The sequence below is a fragment of the Balaenoptera borealis genome, assembly GCF_965194805.1.
Source record: "Balaenoptera borealis genome assembly, chromosome: X".
In the NCBI taxonomy this organism is placed as follows: domain Eukaryota; kingdom Metazoa; phylum Chordata; class Mammalia; order Artiodactyla; family Balaenopteridae; genus Balaenoptera; species Balaenoptera borealis.
In genome coordinates this window covers 43,128,188-43,144,060 of record NC_138881.1, presented here as the reverse complement: position 1 = coordinate 43,144,060, position 15,873 = coordinate 43,128,188, and the positions used below count along the sequence as shown (strand labels likewise).

Genomic DNA, 15,873 nt, shown 5'->3' with positions numbered 1-15,873 from the left:
AGGAGTGTGATGAGCAATTGGGGGATTACATGGATGGATAAATCCATTGAAAGGCAAAAATTGGCCCTGCATTACTGCTCCCCCATTTCCACACACCTTTAACTGCTAAAGGTAAGGCATCCTCTGTGTGCCCTGCCCCTTTCACATCACTCCACTTACTGCTCCCAACGACACTATCAAGCTGGGCTAACTCTGCATCCGACAAAGAAAAAAACAATGCAAGTCACTTGCTCAAGGACATAAGTCAGTGGCACAGCTGGGGCTTGAACCCACCCGTGCCTGAGGCACTTGGTACCCAGTGCTCTTGCTACCCAGGAGCAGAGCCCTCTAGCGGAGGAGGCATGATTTGAGGCTCCTGGATGTGGACAGATGACGGAGACTGCACCTCAGAGTGGGGCCTGCCTGGGGGAGAACCTGCTGTGGAGGTGGGACCTGGCTTGTCCCCATCTGTACTCCCCTTACCCACCCCCGCCCCCTGACGTTTCACATCCGCAAACAGGACAGTGCTCCAGTCCCACGGCAGCAATCTTGGTTAGAGCAGAACTCTAACCCCTCTAGCACCACTGGGGAGCAGCTTTGGGGGCCTGGCCTCTAGAGAAACACCCCCCACCAGTTTTCCCGCACCCCCCCTTCTCCAGCCTAGGGGGCAGGGAGGGGACACAGCGCTGCATCATTCCCCGTGGCACTCCCCGCTCTGGGGCCATTAACAGACGCCTCCCCATCGATCGGATCTGCTAAGTGCTGCTGATTCAGACGGGTGGGGGTGGGGGCCCCTGGGGGCAGAGGGGGTAGGATCTGGGCAGGAAGAGGGGGGAGTCCAGGAAGGAGGTGGGGAGAATTGGCAAAGCTCCCTGCCACCCCCATTTTCCAGATGACGCGACTGAGGCCCAACCAGCTTTGTAGGAGGCGGAGTCTCCCCAGGGTCCCTCTCAGGCAGTCCTAGGGGAGGGGGCTCTGGGAGCCACGAGGCCCCTCCCTGCCTCTCTCTCCATCTCCCGGCAAGCTCAGAGGGGCGGGGAGAGAGAGCCAGAGGAGGTGGAGAACTTGGGCAGCTCTGCAGAGTGGGGCAGGAGCTCCGGTGTTTGGTACCCTCAGCCCCACCGCTGTTGCCGCTGCTGCAGCGGGGACACAGGTGAGGACGGCCCTATGGGGAGGGGGAGGGGGCCACCAACAGTGCTGTCCTTGTCCTTCCCTGGTCCAGCCCCCAGGCCCTAGCCCATCCTGGGACAGTCCCCACGCGTCCTACTGGACCTTGTCCTTCCAGAGCCTCCTTCCAGGGACCCAGCCCCCTCCTCCTGCCTGTGCTGCCTTCTCCTCTCCCAGGCCTGGCTGTGGCTGCTTCTCCTCTTCCTCCTCTCGTCCTGCTGCCGCTGCTGCTTCTGCCGCTGCCCAGCACATACCACCAGCCCCTCGGGGTGTGGTTTCCCCAGACCAGCCCCCAACGGTGGGACGCAGCCTGATCCCGGCCTTCCTGGGCTCCTGTAAGGCCCAGGAGCCCCCCCTCCCTGCAGACACACCCTTTCAACACCCCACCCTGCTCTCCAACCCATTTTGAGGGGGACCCCATCTTCCTCTTATCTTAGTCTTTTTTGATTCTCTGGCTGCTCTGGGGCTGTGCCCAACTTCCTTCCAGTTGAGTCCCAGCCCTGAGGGGTTCTCCAGGTCCCTTCCCTACCCCCTGAACTCTTGAGAGGGTGGACCAGGCTTTCTCAGCCCCCCTGGATACCCTTCTCTACCAGACACCTCTCAGCCTCTGAAAAATAACCTGGCCCCATATCTAACCCTTTAGATACCCCACCCCCTTCTCCAGCCCCGCTAGGGGGCCCCACCTCTCCTTCCTTCCCCAGAACTCCGGTAGAGTGTGGACACCCCACCCCCAGGCTATTCTTGGCAGCTCTAGGCACTCCCAAGACACCTCTCAGCCTCTTTACAAACTCCTGGCTCTGTAGCCACCCCTTAGATGCACCAACCCCTTTCCTAGATCGACAAAGGGGCTCCAACCCCCTTATCTTCTCCCCAGAAGTCTTGAGAGTTTGGACAACCCTCCTCACCTCTCTCAGTTCCTTCAGAATCCCCCTCCAGACACTCTCAGCCTCTTGCAAACACCTCTGGTTCCACTTCTACCCCCTCCGGATGCCCCGATCCCCTCTCCAACCCCACTAAGCAGTTCCAGTCCCTTCTTCCTTCCCTCAGAACTCTTGAGAGTGTGGACAACTTCCCAGTGTTTCTTGCTTCATCCTAGACACCCCCAGATACCTCTCAGGCAGTGCTGACCCCTCTGGAATCATCTCAGTCTCTCTAAACACTCCCTCAGATCCTTTTTGGCACCTCTAGACGCCCCTCTTCTGCTCCTCTCCATGTCCCCTAGCCCCTTCTCACTCCCTCAAGACATCGCCCTGGTCCCTCTAAGACCCTCTACATGTCCCCCAAGCCCTTGCCCATCTCTCTAGTTCCTCCTCCTGGTTCCTCTTGGCCTCTCTAGACACCCCCAGTTTCCTTGTGCGAGTGGCCCAGGGCCTCTCCAAGCCTCCACCATCCTGGAGACAGCCACATTCTCCTAAAGGCCACCCCCGCCCCCAAGTCTCCGTGGGCCTGGGGCGCGGCAGGATGGCAGCAGGCGTGGCCACATGGCTGCCTTTTGCACGGGCGGCCGCGGTGGGCTGGCTGCCCCTGGCCCAGCAGCCCCTGCCCCCTGCGCCGGGGGTGAAGGCATCTCGAGGGGATGAGGTTCTGGTGGTGAACGTGAGCGGACGGCGCTTTGAGACCTGGAAGAACACGCTGGACCGCTACCCAGACACTCTGCTGGGCAGTTCTGAAAAGGAATTCTTCTATGACGCCGACTCAGGCGAGTACTTCTTTGATCGCGACCCAGACATGTTCCGGCACGTGCTCAACTTCTACCGCACGGGCCGACTGCACTGCCCACGGCAGGAGTGCATCCAGGCCTTTGACGAAGAGCTGGCCTTCTATGGCCTGGTGCCTGAGCTCGTGGGCGACTGCTGCCTCGAAGAGTACCGGGACCGCAAGAAGGAGAACGCTGAGCGCCTGGCGGAGGACGAGGAGGCCGAGCAGGCCGGGGACGGCCCATCCCTGCCGGCTGGCAGCTCCCTGCGGCAGCGGCTCTGGCGGGCCTTCGAGAACCCACACACGAGCACCGCGGCCCTCGTTTTCTACTACGTTACCGGCTTTTTCATCGCCGTGTCGGTCATCGCCAACGTGGTTGAGACCATTCCGTGCCGCGGCCCTGCACGGCGGCCCCCGAGGGAGCAGCCCTGCGGCGAGCGCTTCCCGCTGGCCTTTTTCTGCATGGACACGGCCTGTGTACTCATATTCACAGGTGAATACCTTCTGCGGCTGTTCGCGGCCCCTAGCCGTTGCCGCTTCCTGCGGAGTGTAATGAGCCTCATCGACGTGGTGGCCATCCTGCCCTACTACATCGGGCTCCTTGTGCCCAAGAATGAGGATGTCTCGGGCGCCTTTGTCACCCTGCGGGTGTTCCGGGTATTCCGTATCTTCAAGTTCTCCAGGCACTCACAGGGCTTGCGGATTCTGGGCTACACACTCAAGAGCTGTGCCTCTGAGCTGGGCTTTCTCCTCTTTTCCCTTACCATGGCCATCATCATCTTCGCCACTGTTATGTTTTATGCCGAGAAGGGCACAAACAAGACCAACTTTACTAGCATCCCCGCGGCCTTCTGGTATACCATTGTCACCATGACCACACTTGGGTGAGTGCAGACCCTGTGTAGGGAGCTGCCCGATCAGTCAATTACACTCACCTTTTCTGTAAAATTAAAAAGGTTAGATAAATGATCTCTCTCTCTCTATTTGAACTTCAATTTGGTCATCTGTAAAAAGTGAGGGAGTTGGATTAATCTCCAAGTCCCTCCCAGCTCTGACAATGCCTTAATTTTCAGGTCAGGAGACTTGGGTTCAACGATGGTCTTAGCTGCACTCTTTCTGTTGACCTTGTTTTCTCTGGGCTAGTTTTCCCCTCTGCAAAATGAGAAATGATGATCCCTTCAACATCCAGAGGGGATTCAGTGACATCATGGTTATGAAAGTTATCTGAATGTTTCTGGTACAGGATAAATAGATATTCGCTTTCTATCACCCCTTTTTCCATCTTGAGGACCCATGTCTCTCAACCCTTTAGATTCATCTGCTGTGTGGGGCACTACCTCTGTGGCTCGGTGATTCCTTGATGTTTCCCCAGAACAAGATATTTTCAGCATCATTTTTTTTTTTTTTACTGCCAGTCCTTGAGAGGAAATGGGATAAATGCATCAAATGAAATCACCAAACTCATGTTGTTCTTAAAGACATTGTCTAGGGCAGATACTGTGGTCCTTTTCTAAATTCCTATCACTGGGATTAGGTATGCAGTTGCTGCTCAGTATCTGTTGAACGGATACATTGGGATTACTCAGTACCTCAGTAGTAGAACAGAAAAATTGATTTAAGTTTTCTAAGAAGTAGAAATTAACTCTGGTTGGAGTTTCAGGATTGTATTGACAAATACTGAGCACTGAGAACAGGTTGGAACTGGGTATTTTGATGTCTTTTTATCCTATTCAGTCCTCACAACAACCCTGGGAGGATGTCTCATAGTTGAGGACACAGTCAGAGATGACACATCACAGAGCCAGAAATGGCCAAGTTGGAGAGACTTTCAAATGAGTCAAAGTAAAGAAATAAGGAAGAGGCATCCTGGGGGAGGGGGTTGGGGGCAAAGGCCTAGAGGCTGAAGACTGCAGAGGCTGCGTTTCTGTGGAGGGGATCTGATTGGTCCTGTGGTTAGAACAAGAGTATGCTGTGTGATTTTGAGCAAATCAGTTATGGAACCTTGCTGAGCTTCACTCCCCCCACCCCCAACCAAACAAGTTGGTAAGATTGGCTCTGCTCCATCTCCATGGGAGGGGGAGTGGTATGGAGAAAGGGAGGGAGGAGTTTCAAGGCTCCCCCCCTATTTTTTAATATGAGGACAGTTTCAAGGCTTCCCCTGGGGGAATAAGACGGGGTGCTACCTAGAGAAGGTAAGACAGACACAAGCAAAACCAACAGAGCACTGCTCCCAGGACTCAGAGCCCCTTAGCTGGCTTGTGGTGGTGGGACTCTCTCTCCGGGAGGCTATATTTACTGCCTGTGACTTCCTCCTTCCCCCCTATGCTTGGTATTAATAGATTTCCAGCTGACTCAGATGCCCGGTGCACGGCTTGGATGGGGGCAGCAGACAGTAGGGGCTGAGGGCCCATTCCTCATTTGACCCCCACTGGTGGCCAGAGAGGTCATTCCCCAATTTTTGCAGAGCAAGAAACTGAGACCAGAGAGTTTGAGTGCCTGGCCAGGGTTGCAGAGTGAGTCAAGTTGGATGGGATGCAGTGGGGGACTGAGGGGTGGGTGGGTATTTTTCTTGACCTTGGCTTACCTCCCCCGGCCCCAGCTACGGAGACATGGTGCCCAGCACCATTGCTGGCAAGATTTTCGGATCCATCTGCTCACTCAGTGGCGTCTTGGTCATTGCTCTGCCTGTGCCAGTCATTGTGTCCAACTTTAGCCGCATCTACCACCAGAACCAGCGTGCTGACAAGCGCCGAGCACAGCAGGTAACTGCACCTTCCATCTGAGTACCTCCTATTCCCCACACCCCAAGCCGGTCTACTCTTATGTTTGCCCACCTGACCTTCTATCTCCTCCTCTCTCTGCAGAAGGTGCGCTTGGCAAGGATCCGGTTGGCAAAGAGTGGTACCACCAACGCCTTCCTGCAGTACAAGCAGAACGGGGGTCTTGAGGTGGCTAGGGGCCTGGATTGGGGTGGGAGGTGAGCAGTGATGGGAGGAGGAAGGTGCTGACCTCATCCCTCTGCTCTATCCGCTCCAGGACAGCAGCAGTGGGGAAGAACAGGCGCTGTGTGTCAGGAACCGTTCTGCCTTTGAGCAGCAACATCACCACTTGCTGCATTGTCTAGAGAAGACAACGGTGAGGCCTAATGAGAGGTGGTGTGGCAGAATGAAGGGGGTCCCTTTGCCACCAAGCCAGCTCCCTCCTGGGATGGGAGGCTCACTACTAATTGTGGAAATCACACAGGGCTTCCTGGAAGAGGCCCCAGTAGAGCTGAGCCTTGAAGGGTGGGCAAGGGAAGGGAAGAGAGAGCGACTTACAGAAAGGAAGGAATGGCCTAAGCAAAGGCCTGGGGGTGAGGTCAGCTTCCTTGTGGTGCCCTGTGACCATGCCTCCCTTCTGCCCACAGTGCCATGAGTTCACGGATGAGCTAACCTTCAGTGAGGCCCTGGGTGCTGTCTCGCTGGGTGGCCGCACCAGCCGCAGCACCTCCGTGTCCTCCCAGCCAGTGGGGCCTGGCAGCCTGCTATCCTCTTGCTGCCCCCGCAGAGCCAAGCGCCGTGCCATCCGCCTTGCCAACTCCACTGCCTCGGTCAGCCGTGGCAGCATGCAGGAGCTGGACACGCTGGCAGGGCTGCGGAGGAGCCCTGCCCCTCAGAGGTAAGCACGCTGACCTGCTGTGCAACCCCTCTCCCGGGGAAGCTCAGAGCTTGGACCAAGGGGTCTGAGATTTCATGACTCCAGGCCTCCTAGCAAGTCAAGCTCAAACCCAAACTCCTCCATGCTGGAAGCTTGGGCTTATCTTGTCTGGAACTCCTCATTTTTCATTTGTACTTTCAATAAACATTTATTGAGCATCTACTGTATGCTAGGCACAATTTGGGGCATTTTGGAATTCACTTTAGTTTAGGAGTTTAGTTCAATTTTGGCAGTGAATAGAACAGACAGAAATCCTGAGCTTATGGAACTTCTATTCTAGTGAGATGAGACAGTTAAAAAACAAATACACAGATGATGCAGTGTGTTAAGTGCCAAGGAGAAAAAATAAATCAGGGATGGGGGATAGAGAGTGTAGAACAGGGTGTGATGCAGTTTTAACAGTGTGGTCAGGGAAGGTCTTGCTGAGGTGACATCTGAGCTGAGATCTGACGGAGGAGAGGGAATGAGCCATGTGGATACCTAGAGGGAGAGCTTTCCAGGCAGAGCAAACAGCCTGTGCAAAGGCCCTGAGGCAGGAATGGGTCTGCATGTTAGAGACACAGCCAGGAAGCTTCTGTGAGTAGAGTGGAGTGAGTGAGAGGGAGAGTGGTAGGAGGTAAAATCAGAAAGGAACAGGGACCAGATTGTGTAGATCTTACAGTAGACTGTTGTGAGGACTCTGGCACTGCGAGGAGTAACCACAATAGATAACACTTTTATGTGTGTGCTCATTATGTTGCAGACACTACTCTGAGCACTTTGTATCATTTATTATCTTATTTAATCTCCACAACATCTCTGTGAGGTAGAAAACATTGTTATTCCCATGCTACAGATGAGAGAACAGAGGTTTAGCGTGGTTGAAGTGGGATCAGGACTATTTGACTCCAGAGCCCTCACTCTGCACCACCATAATTGAGGGTGCAGGGGAAGCATTTAGCACAGTGCCAGGGACCCAGTAGGCACTCAATAAATGTCATGATTGTCGTGGCAAGTATTAAGATGACTTTTTAAGAACCTTCCATCTTCCCACCCTTATCCACAGCCGCTCAAGCCTCAATGCCAAGCCCCATGACAGCCTTGACTTGAACTGCGACAGCCGGGACTTCGTGGCTGCCATCATCAGTATCCCCACCCCTCCTGCCAACACCCCAGATGAGAGCCAACCTTCCTCCCCTGGCGGTGGTGGCAGTGGGGCCAGCAGCACCCTCAGGAACTCCAGCCTGGGTACCCCTTGCCTCCTTCCCGAGACTGTCAAGATCTCTTCCCTCTGAGGGACGGGCCTGCCCATCCAGAGCGCTCTCCCAATTCTTGGAGGCTCCCTTCCAAAGCCATATTTTGGGGATGCAGAGAAGGGCAGCCTGGAGACCCCTTCTGCCCCCCACTGAGAACTATGCAATGGAGTTCCATGGAATGGCCCACCTGGTGGGGAAATAGCCAGGGAAAGGGAAACTTCCCCTACCCCAGACAGTTTTCCTTGTGGGAGCTGAAGCACTGGACTTCCTCAGGCCCCCAGCCTCCTTGCCCCAGCACACTGGGACTGGCCCCTCTACCCAAGCGGGCCTCCTGCATGCTCCTCCCCTCAGGAGTTCTGGCCCAAGAAGAAGAGGTGAAACTTCCTCTTCTCTCTGGCTGAGCTGTGGACGTTTGGGGGTTCAGAGAAGAGAACCCTCACTTCTGATCTGGCCTCTAGAAGAAGTCCCCACCCTCCACCGGGCCCAACAACTCTCAAATTCCAAAGCTTGGAATGCAACCACAGGCTTCATGGGCTGTGGCCTCAGCAGTGACCTTGGTTCAGGGGTCAGGCTGCCTTTCCCAACACACACAGATAGCACAAACACCACCCCCCTTCCCTGGCTGCTGGAAACGGGTCCCCGCAACCCCGTCCTCCACTGGGCCCCCAGCAAACTCTAGCAATAGCAGCTGCTGCCGTGACATTATGCAAAGCCTCTGCCCAGTTTGCTGCAGTATTTACATCTGCCCTAATCATAGGGGCCACCTCTAACTACTCCTCCTTCTCTCTTCTCTGGCTTGCTTCCTTCCTGGGTTGGGCTGGAGTCTGGACTGGCTGAGATAAAAGCCTGGCAGCTGGCAAGAGCTGGGCTGTGTTTGGAGATCATGGGCTGATTCCATGTTCTTGGGCAGGAGTCCAGAAGTGGCAGGGGCTGAAGCCTGGGTTGTTCCTGAGCTCTGGGAGTTGTAGGAGGTAGGAGGAACTTCTTGATCTCCTCCTCCTCCCCGACAATGCCTGTTCACATATCCCTCTCTCTTCTCCCTCTTCGGTCACCTTCCAGAACTCTCTGTCTGCTCTCAGGCTGAAATCTGGTATCATCTCAGGTTCCCTGTCCCCAGCACTGTCCCTGTGGAGCTGGTGGCTGACAAAGATGTAGTTTCCATCAGTCAATAAAACCTGAGAGGAGAGATGAGGATGAGCACCTCCTGGCTCTGTGGGTTTGGGGCTGGGTTGGGCTGGAGGGGTTGAAAATACTCCAATTTCAATTCCTTTTAACTAGTAGAAGGGCTGTTATGGGAAAAGGTATGGGAGGTCGATGGTTGCTGGTGTGTTGTGGAAGATGGGGATCTAGGAGAAATGAAAGAGGGTGCTCGAAGAGGTGAATCTGCAGCCAGTGAGGTAGGCTAGGAGGTCCTGAGACGTGCCCCATGGACATAATCTGCTCTAGCCCCCTCACTCACAGATGGGGAAACTGAGACCCAAAGCAGCACACACTTGGTTAGAGGAGACTTGAACCCAGGCTTCCTGACAGCAAACGGCTCTGAACTGAACCCTGATGAAAAGCATCTCTCAGTTTGGCGAATTCCCCTTCCTTGTGGATGTCCCCTACCTGTATTCTCTCTTCTGGACTACTGGATATACTAGACTAGTGTAACTGAGCTCTGTGGAGCACAGAGAAGACAGACCTTGGATTCAGGTTGACCTGGATTCCAGTCCCTGGGTAAGAGAATCACTTATCTTCTCTTGCCTCAATTTGCTAATCTGTGAAATAATCATTCATTCATTCACCAAATATTTATTAACTGCATATCATGTGCTAGCCCTAGGGGTACAAAAATGGGCAAAGTAGACATCATCTCTGACCTACAGAGGTGAGCATGGAAGGCAATTAAGCAATTATAATATAGTGTAGTAGAACCAAGATTAGTGGATTACAGAAGCATATAGATGGCAAGAGAACCTAACCTGGCCGAACAATGAGTCAAAGTTAGCCAGGCAAAAGACAAAAGAGTGAAAATGTTTTAGGCAGAGGGAACAGCATGTGCAATGACCTGGAGGTTAGAGCGCCAGCTCAGGGCCTTGGGAAACTGAAGTGGTTCCGCACAGCTGATGAGGAGAGTGTGAGACTGTGATGAGGGTGAGGATGTAGAGGTAGGCCAAATCACAAAAGGCCTTTGAAGCTATGATACACATGTGGACTTCATCCTAAGGATGATGGATGGGGACCTCTGAAGGCTTATAAACAGGAAAGTCATCACGAGTTTTGTGTTTCAGAAGGATTATTCTGGCTGTGGGGAGTGGGTTATAGAGAACCAGTCCTGGAGGGAGGAAGAACAGTGAGGAGGCTTTTGCAGTTGCCGAGTTGGCAGGTGACAGTGGCTTAGACGGGATCGTGGCAGTAAGAGTTGGAAAGTCAAGAGATTTCAGAGATAGGATTGGCAAGATTTAGGATTGACAGGTACGTGGGAGTTGAGGAAGAGGGAGCAGTCAGGGTTGACTCCCAGGTTTCTGCCTTGGGCAAAGGCTGTAGGGGGTGCCATTCATTCACTGTCAAAGGGAACATCAAAGCTGTTGAGCACACAGTGACAGGCACATAGTAAGTACTTGGTGAAGGTTAACTACAATTATTATCATAAGTTCAGTTTTAGGTGTGTAGTGCTGGACAAATATTGAGTAGGGAGTGGGATACATGTATCAAGTAAGATGGTCCTGAGAAGATTCAATGTGATAATGTGCACAGGCATTTGGCACAGTGTCCTAAACACAATAAGCCCAGTAAACGTGAGTCTTCTCCTCCCATTAAGTCTCATGAGCAGAAAACACCACCATAGTCTGTTTATTACTAACACCCTACAGGGAAGAACTTCAGCTAGGGTTGGCATCTGAAGGGAGAAGGTTAGGTGGCACTCAGAAGAGCTTTCTGATGGCCTGTATATGGCTTGGCTTCTAAGACTGGCAGGGAGCCCTCACCTCTCACAACAACTTCTTGGTTCATGAGCTCATCTCAACTCCATAACTACTCCCTGAGGTAGGCTGGGCAGGCATTATCCCGTTTTACACATGGGTAACCTCAAATTTGAGACACAGTGACCTCCTCAAGGTCATACAGTTGGTAATGGTCCACCGTGCCTGGGACTGAGGTCTTCCTGACTCCAAAGCCTGGGATTCTTTCCACTGCACTGCAGTGCAGACTAATTTACTGAGCACTTACTAGATGCCAGGCACAGCACCAGACCCTTTGCAAGCATTAACCTCTGATCCTTAAATTGGGATTATCATTGCCATTTTACAGAGAAGTAGAAATTGAGGATGGGGTGGCTGTTAAATGACTTGCCAGAGATCACTCAGGAGGGGCACAGGTAGGATTAGCTTATAGCTCTCCATCCGTTCAGTAGCAGAAATTTTACCAACCTTATTGCGAGACGCTGGTTGCTGACAGAGCTGGTTTATAAACTTTGCTCGATTCAGGTAAACACAGTTGGGGGGAGTTGTTGGGGGGGGGAAAGGCTGTGCCGCGCCTGCGCGCTAGCCACAGGGGCGGGGAGGTCAACGCGAGGGCAATAGTGCGCCGGTGCCAGAGTGGGCGTGTCTGCTTCCCAAACACCCACTGTCCCAATGGTGCACGTCTGTCCCAAGGTTGGCCCGTTCGACTTGAGTGGTGGCGTGTCTTAACCAATCACCGCAGAACCCGGCCTGTTGCCAGGGTGAAGCCGTGCCCGCCTCTCTACTGGATGCGGATTTCTGGTGGGTGGAAACGGAAGTGACGCTTCAGGGGCTAGCTAAGCTCTGGGAGTGTTGATATTTTCCAGTCAGTCCGGCTGACTGGGGCCAAGTTGGAAGCCCGGAAGGGAGGCGATTTAAAAACTGTCGTGCGCGGGGCAGGCCACGCTGTCCTGTTGCAGTGCCCTCGCCTGCGAGTCAGAGCTTCGGGGAGACAACAGCACAACGGGACCGAGAGGAAAGGCAAGGAACAAGGGTGCCGACTTTGACTGAAATCTGAGACAGAGGGCAGGGGAGGGCGATCGTTCGCTTCTGATTGGCTCGTGGGCATCATCGAGGACCCACGCAACCGCTTCGATTGGTTGGTGCCCTCAATTATTGTGGCGGCGGCGAAGATTTTGCCCACGTACTTCCGAGCGAGAGGCGGGGCTGTGCCCCGGCGCGCCTGCGCAACGCCCCGGGCCCCACCCGGTAGTTCAAGAACCTGCGAGGGGGCGGGGCGAAGAGGTGCTTGTTTTGGTTCTGTTTCCTTTGAAGCCGAAGGCCGGAACGAGCGTAGCAATAAACTTGCTGGACTTGGAAAGAAGGCTACGACAAGCTCGCCGCGGTGCCTTCATCTTGGACTTCACATCCAGGTTCACCGGCCGCGTGACCCGCGCGCCGCCGACGGTTCGAGAACCAGTGCCTCGATCTCTTTATCCGGGTCCCGGCGATCCCGTCGTGCTTCGCGCACCACTGTAGCCCCCCTTATCCGGGTCCTCTCCCGGCGTGCCCCGCGCCGAGTTTGGTGGGGGGTACTCGGCGGTGCCGCCATGACTATTCTCCCCAAAAAGAAACCGCCGCCTCCCGACGCCGACCCCACCAACGAGCCGCCGCCGCCCGGGCCGCTGCCCCCGGCGCCTCGCCGCGGCGGGGGTGTAGGCGTGGGCGGCGGCGGCACGGGTGTGGGCGGCGGCGATCGCGACCGTGACTCGGGCGTCGTTGGCGCCCGTCCTCGAGCCTCGCCACCGCCTCAGGGCCCGCTCCCGGGGCCACCGGGTGCCCTCCATCGCTGGGCGCTGGCCGTGCCGCCTGGCGCCGTGGCAGGCCCCCGGCCACAGCAGGCCTCTCCTCCTCCTTGCGGGGGCCCCGGCGGTCCCGGCGGCGGTCCCGGTGACGCGTTGGGTGCCACGGCAACGGGCGTGGGCGTGGGCGCGGCGGGCGTGGTGGTGGGCGTGGGCAGTGCCGTGGGCGTGGGCGGCTGCTGCTCTGGGCCGGGTCACAGCAAGCGGCGGCGTCAAGCCCCTGGGGTTGGCGCGGTTGGCGGGGCAAGTCCTGAGCGTGAGGAAGTCGGCGCAGGTTACAACAGTGAGGATGAGTATGAAGCGGCTGCAGCGCGCATCGAGGCCATGGACCCCGCCACCGTCGAGCAGGTATGGGGGGGGAGTGACGGGTGACTGGGTGTGGTGGACGGGATGCCCAGACTGGGTAGGGACCCAAGGAAGGCTATTTGAGATCGCTCCAAGGGGCCTTTGTCTTCTCTCTGAGCCTGGCACTCTTTTCTCTGGTAGTGGGGGTGTGAGAGATCCTCTTTCCCCCGCCAAGGACTTGGGGTTAGAGGCCCCAGATAAGATGGAGGACTTAAAAGCGGGGTCTGTGGTGTCTTCTAGCGCCCGTAGTTGTCATTCTGGGCCCAGGGACCTCATCGTGTGGGGCCAATAGGTAGGGACTCCCCAGGAGAGACAGGCAAGATGGAATGCCTCCTGAGAGGGGAGTCTCATGACTCTCCAAAGGACCTTGGTCTGTGTTCAGTGACTTGAGATTTCTTTTTCTCTGGGATAAGAGTCTAAGACTTCTTCTCCAGGGAATACAAGTAAGGTGGAGATCTCAGAGATATGAGTGTCCCCAAGATACCAAAACCGTTTCAGGGGTCTGAGACGCTCTATATAGGACAACCCCCTTCTTTTTCTCAGGGGGATACAGCACAGGACCATGCAGCAGTGGGGTCTGAGACTCCCTCTTCTGGAAGTCAAGGGCCTGACACACACACATACATACCCCCCTAAGATCCCCTTCCCTATGGGAACAAGGATCAAAACCAACACCCTGGGACCAGAAAGTCTCCTAGGGTACATGAGATTCATCCCCTTCTAAGTGACAAGGGTCTGTGCTTTTTCTAAGAGATCTGAAACCTCTTTGGAGGCAAGAGTCTGAATTTCTCTCTAGGAGCTTAAGCTTTTTTTAAGGTCTAGACACTCCCGCCCCCCAGCACCAGGCCTGAACCTTTCTTCAAGAAAATGGGACTCACTGTTTCGGATACTGGAACCTAGGATTCCCCCTGCTTATGGACTGGGGCTTTCAGAGACTGGATCTGAAGCCTCTTCAGGAAACTGATACCCCTCCACAGAGGTCTTTAGGGGACTTTTCTCCTCAGGGAGTGGTCTGAGTATTCTCTTTGGCCATCTGAGACTCACTGTGCCAAGGACTCTTGAGCTTTCCCTCAAGGACAAGAGATGCATACATACCTCAGTGACCAGTGTGTCTCTAGAGGTGAGGTCCAAGCTTCCCCCTCAAGCAACTTAAGGTACTTCTCAGGAACAGGAGGTCTCCCCTGCAGATTTGAGCCCTGAGACCCTTCCCGTGGGGCATGGGTAGAGTCCCTGGGGAACAGGGTTCCGCATCTCCCCTCATGAGTTTGAACTTTCTCTCAGCATACGTGTACCCCAGTCTTAGAGGCCTTTTGGGGGCATAAGATTTCATGCCTTGGGGACTTGAGCCTAAGCCCCCCTTCCACTTTGAACTAAGTCCTGCGGGCTGCTCATTGCTCTTGGGGACATGGGTAAGGTGGGATTCTGGGGGAAAGAGTCTGAGCCTCCTCGCAGGGGCCTGAGCTTCCCCTCTGGGACAAGAGATCCTTCACCTTAGGGAGGGGCTTGAGCTCCCCCCTTGGGTATGAGCCTCCTCCTCCCCTCCCTTCCCCCCCAACCAGGCAATCCTTTCTCACCAGGGAGAGGGATGGGAAGTCCTCCCCAATGTGGCCTGAGGCCTCCCCCATTGGACAGAAGGACCTGGATGCTTTTCACAGTCATAAGAACTCCCTACCTGAGCCTGCTCAGGCTAGGAAGTTCTCCTTACTTTCTGTGAGAAAGTTGTCAGGTACTGGGGATGTGAGGACTGAGGCCTACCCTCAAGAACTAGGAGATGTGTTGAGTCTCTCCCTGACCCAGCTATGCTTCTAATTTCCTGGATCAGGGAAATATTCTGAGCTTTCTGAATTGGTTTCAATAAGCTTTTTTCTTCCCAGAGACAGGGAAGGGGTTTGGGACATCCCCACTGCAGGAAATTCTCCACCCACATTCCTCTCCCTCTTGGTTCAGGTAAATCTTTTTGTACTTCATGGGGGCCAGGGCCTGGTTTTGAGCCCCCGTCCTTGTTCCCTTTCCATGCATTACTACTTCTCCAGGCAGGATAAATCATCTGCCAGGGTGAGGACCAGGAGTTGTTTCTTCTCCCTGGTTGCAGTAAAGTGTGCCTTTCCTTCTCCACAGAAATGAGGAGTCCCAGGAACAGAGAGAAAGTCATGTGCTGCCATGGTGACTAGAAAGACACCTCCTTACATCCCCTTTGCATCTCCTGGGCTAGGGGTCCCTCCCTTGTAATTGTTCCCATAAGAACATGGAAGTAAAGCTCTGTGGTTGCATGATACTTTCCCTTCCCAATGACGGAGGAGAGGCTTCCTGTCCTCCCACTTCTTGGGACAAAGGGAGGAAGAAGATGCTTCTTTTTGCTTCACCTGGTTGAACTTGGGGATGAAAAGAGGGGAGATTCTTCCTGCTGCCCTAGGCTTGGTCCTGAACCGTCACTGGGGGCATTTGTAACCCAGAGGCCAGTTAGATCCTTGGGAAAGAGGGGAGTTGTTGAGAGGGAGCCCAGATGGTGAATCCGGTCCTTGTGACTACTCAGACTTCTTGTCTGTCCTGATGCTGTTACTGTATCTACTGCTTTTAGGAGCCCTTTTGACACCCTGGGGGTCCCAGTGCTAGGAAGGTGGTGTCGTCAGGGGTTTCCTTTCCCAGGTATGGCTGCCTTGCCGAGAGTCTCCCCTATGAAAAGAATGGCTTGAGAGCATCCTGAGCTTGAGGACCCCACAGGGCATTTTGTGAAGGGGGCCCGTGTGCTGAAGTGGTGGGAGAAGGTGGACCTGGCACTGAAGCCAGGATGCCTGGGTTCCCACCCTGGCTCTGATGAGGCTTTTCTGGATGAACCAGAATAGTTCTGCCTGTGCTCTCTGGGCCACAGTTTTCTCTTTGGTCAGGTAAGGAGCTGGTTAGGTATTGTTTAGCTTTGGGATTTTAGGGAGCTCACACCAAAGCCCTTTGGGCCTGGAGGTGACAGGGAAC

At 54.8% G+C, this 15,873-nt stretch overlaps 2 protein-coding genes across 4 annotated transcripts in view; both read left to right on the top strand.

Annotated features, from left to right (window-relative positions):
* The first annotated feature begins 911 nt into the window (after window positions 1-911).
* On the top strand, window positions 912-8,961 carry KCND1 (potassium voltage-gated channel subfamily D member 1). The gene is made up of 7 exons (XM_082376320.1): window positions 912-1,132; window positions 2,483-3,728; window positions 5,444-5,606; window positions 5,709-5,792; window positions 5,881-5,979; window positions 6,251-6,501; window positions 7,586-8,961. Exons 2-7 carry the CDS (start codon window positions 2,608-2,610, stop codon window positions 7,812-7,814), a joined length of 1,947 nt encoding a protein of 648 aa, XP_082232446.1. The 5' UTR covers window positions 912-1,132; window positions 2,483-2,607; the 3' UTR covers window positions 7,815-8,961.
* A 2,607-nt stretch (window positions 8,962-11,568) lies between these two features.
* OTUD5 (OTU deubiquitinase 5) overlaps window positions 11,569-15,873 on the top strand; it is a 28,859-nt gene continuing 24,554 nt past the window's right edge. Inside the window, exon 1 of one of the 3 annotated variants that reach the window (XM_082376319.1) lies at window positions 11,569-12,906. In XM_082376319.1, the coding sequence (XP_082232445.1) occupies window positions 12,307-12,906 (600 nt within the window). In that variant the 5' untranslated portion in view covers window positions 11,569-12,306. The remainder of the gene's footprint in view (window positions 12,907-15,873) is intronic. The other 2 variants (XM_082376317.1, XM_082376318.1) reach the window with 2 other exon arrangements.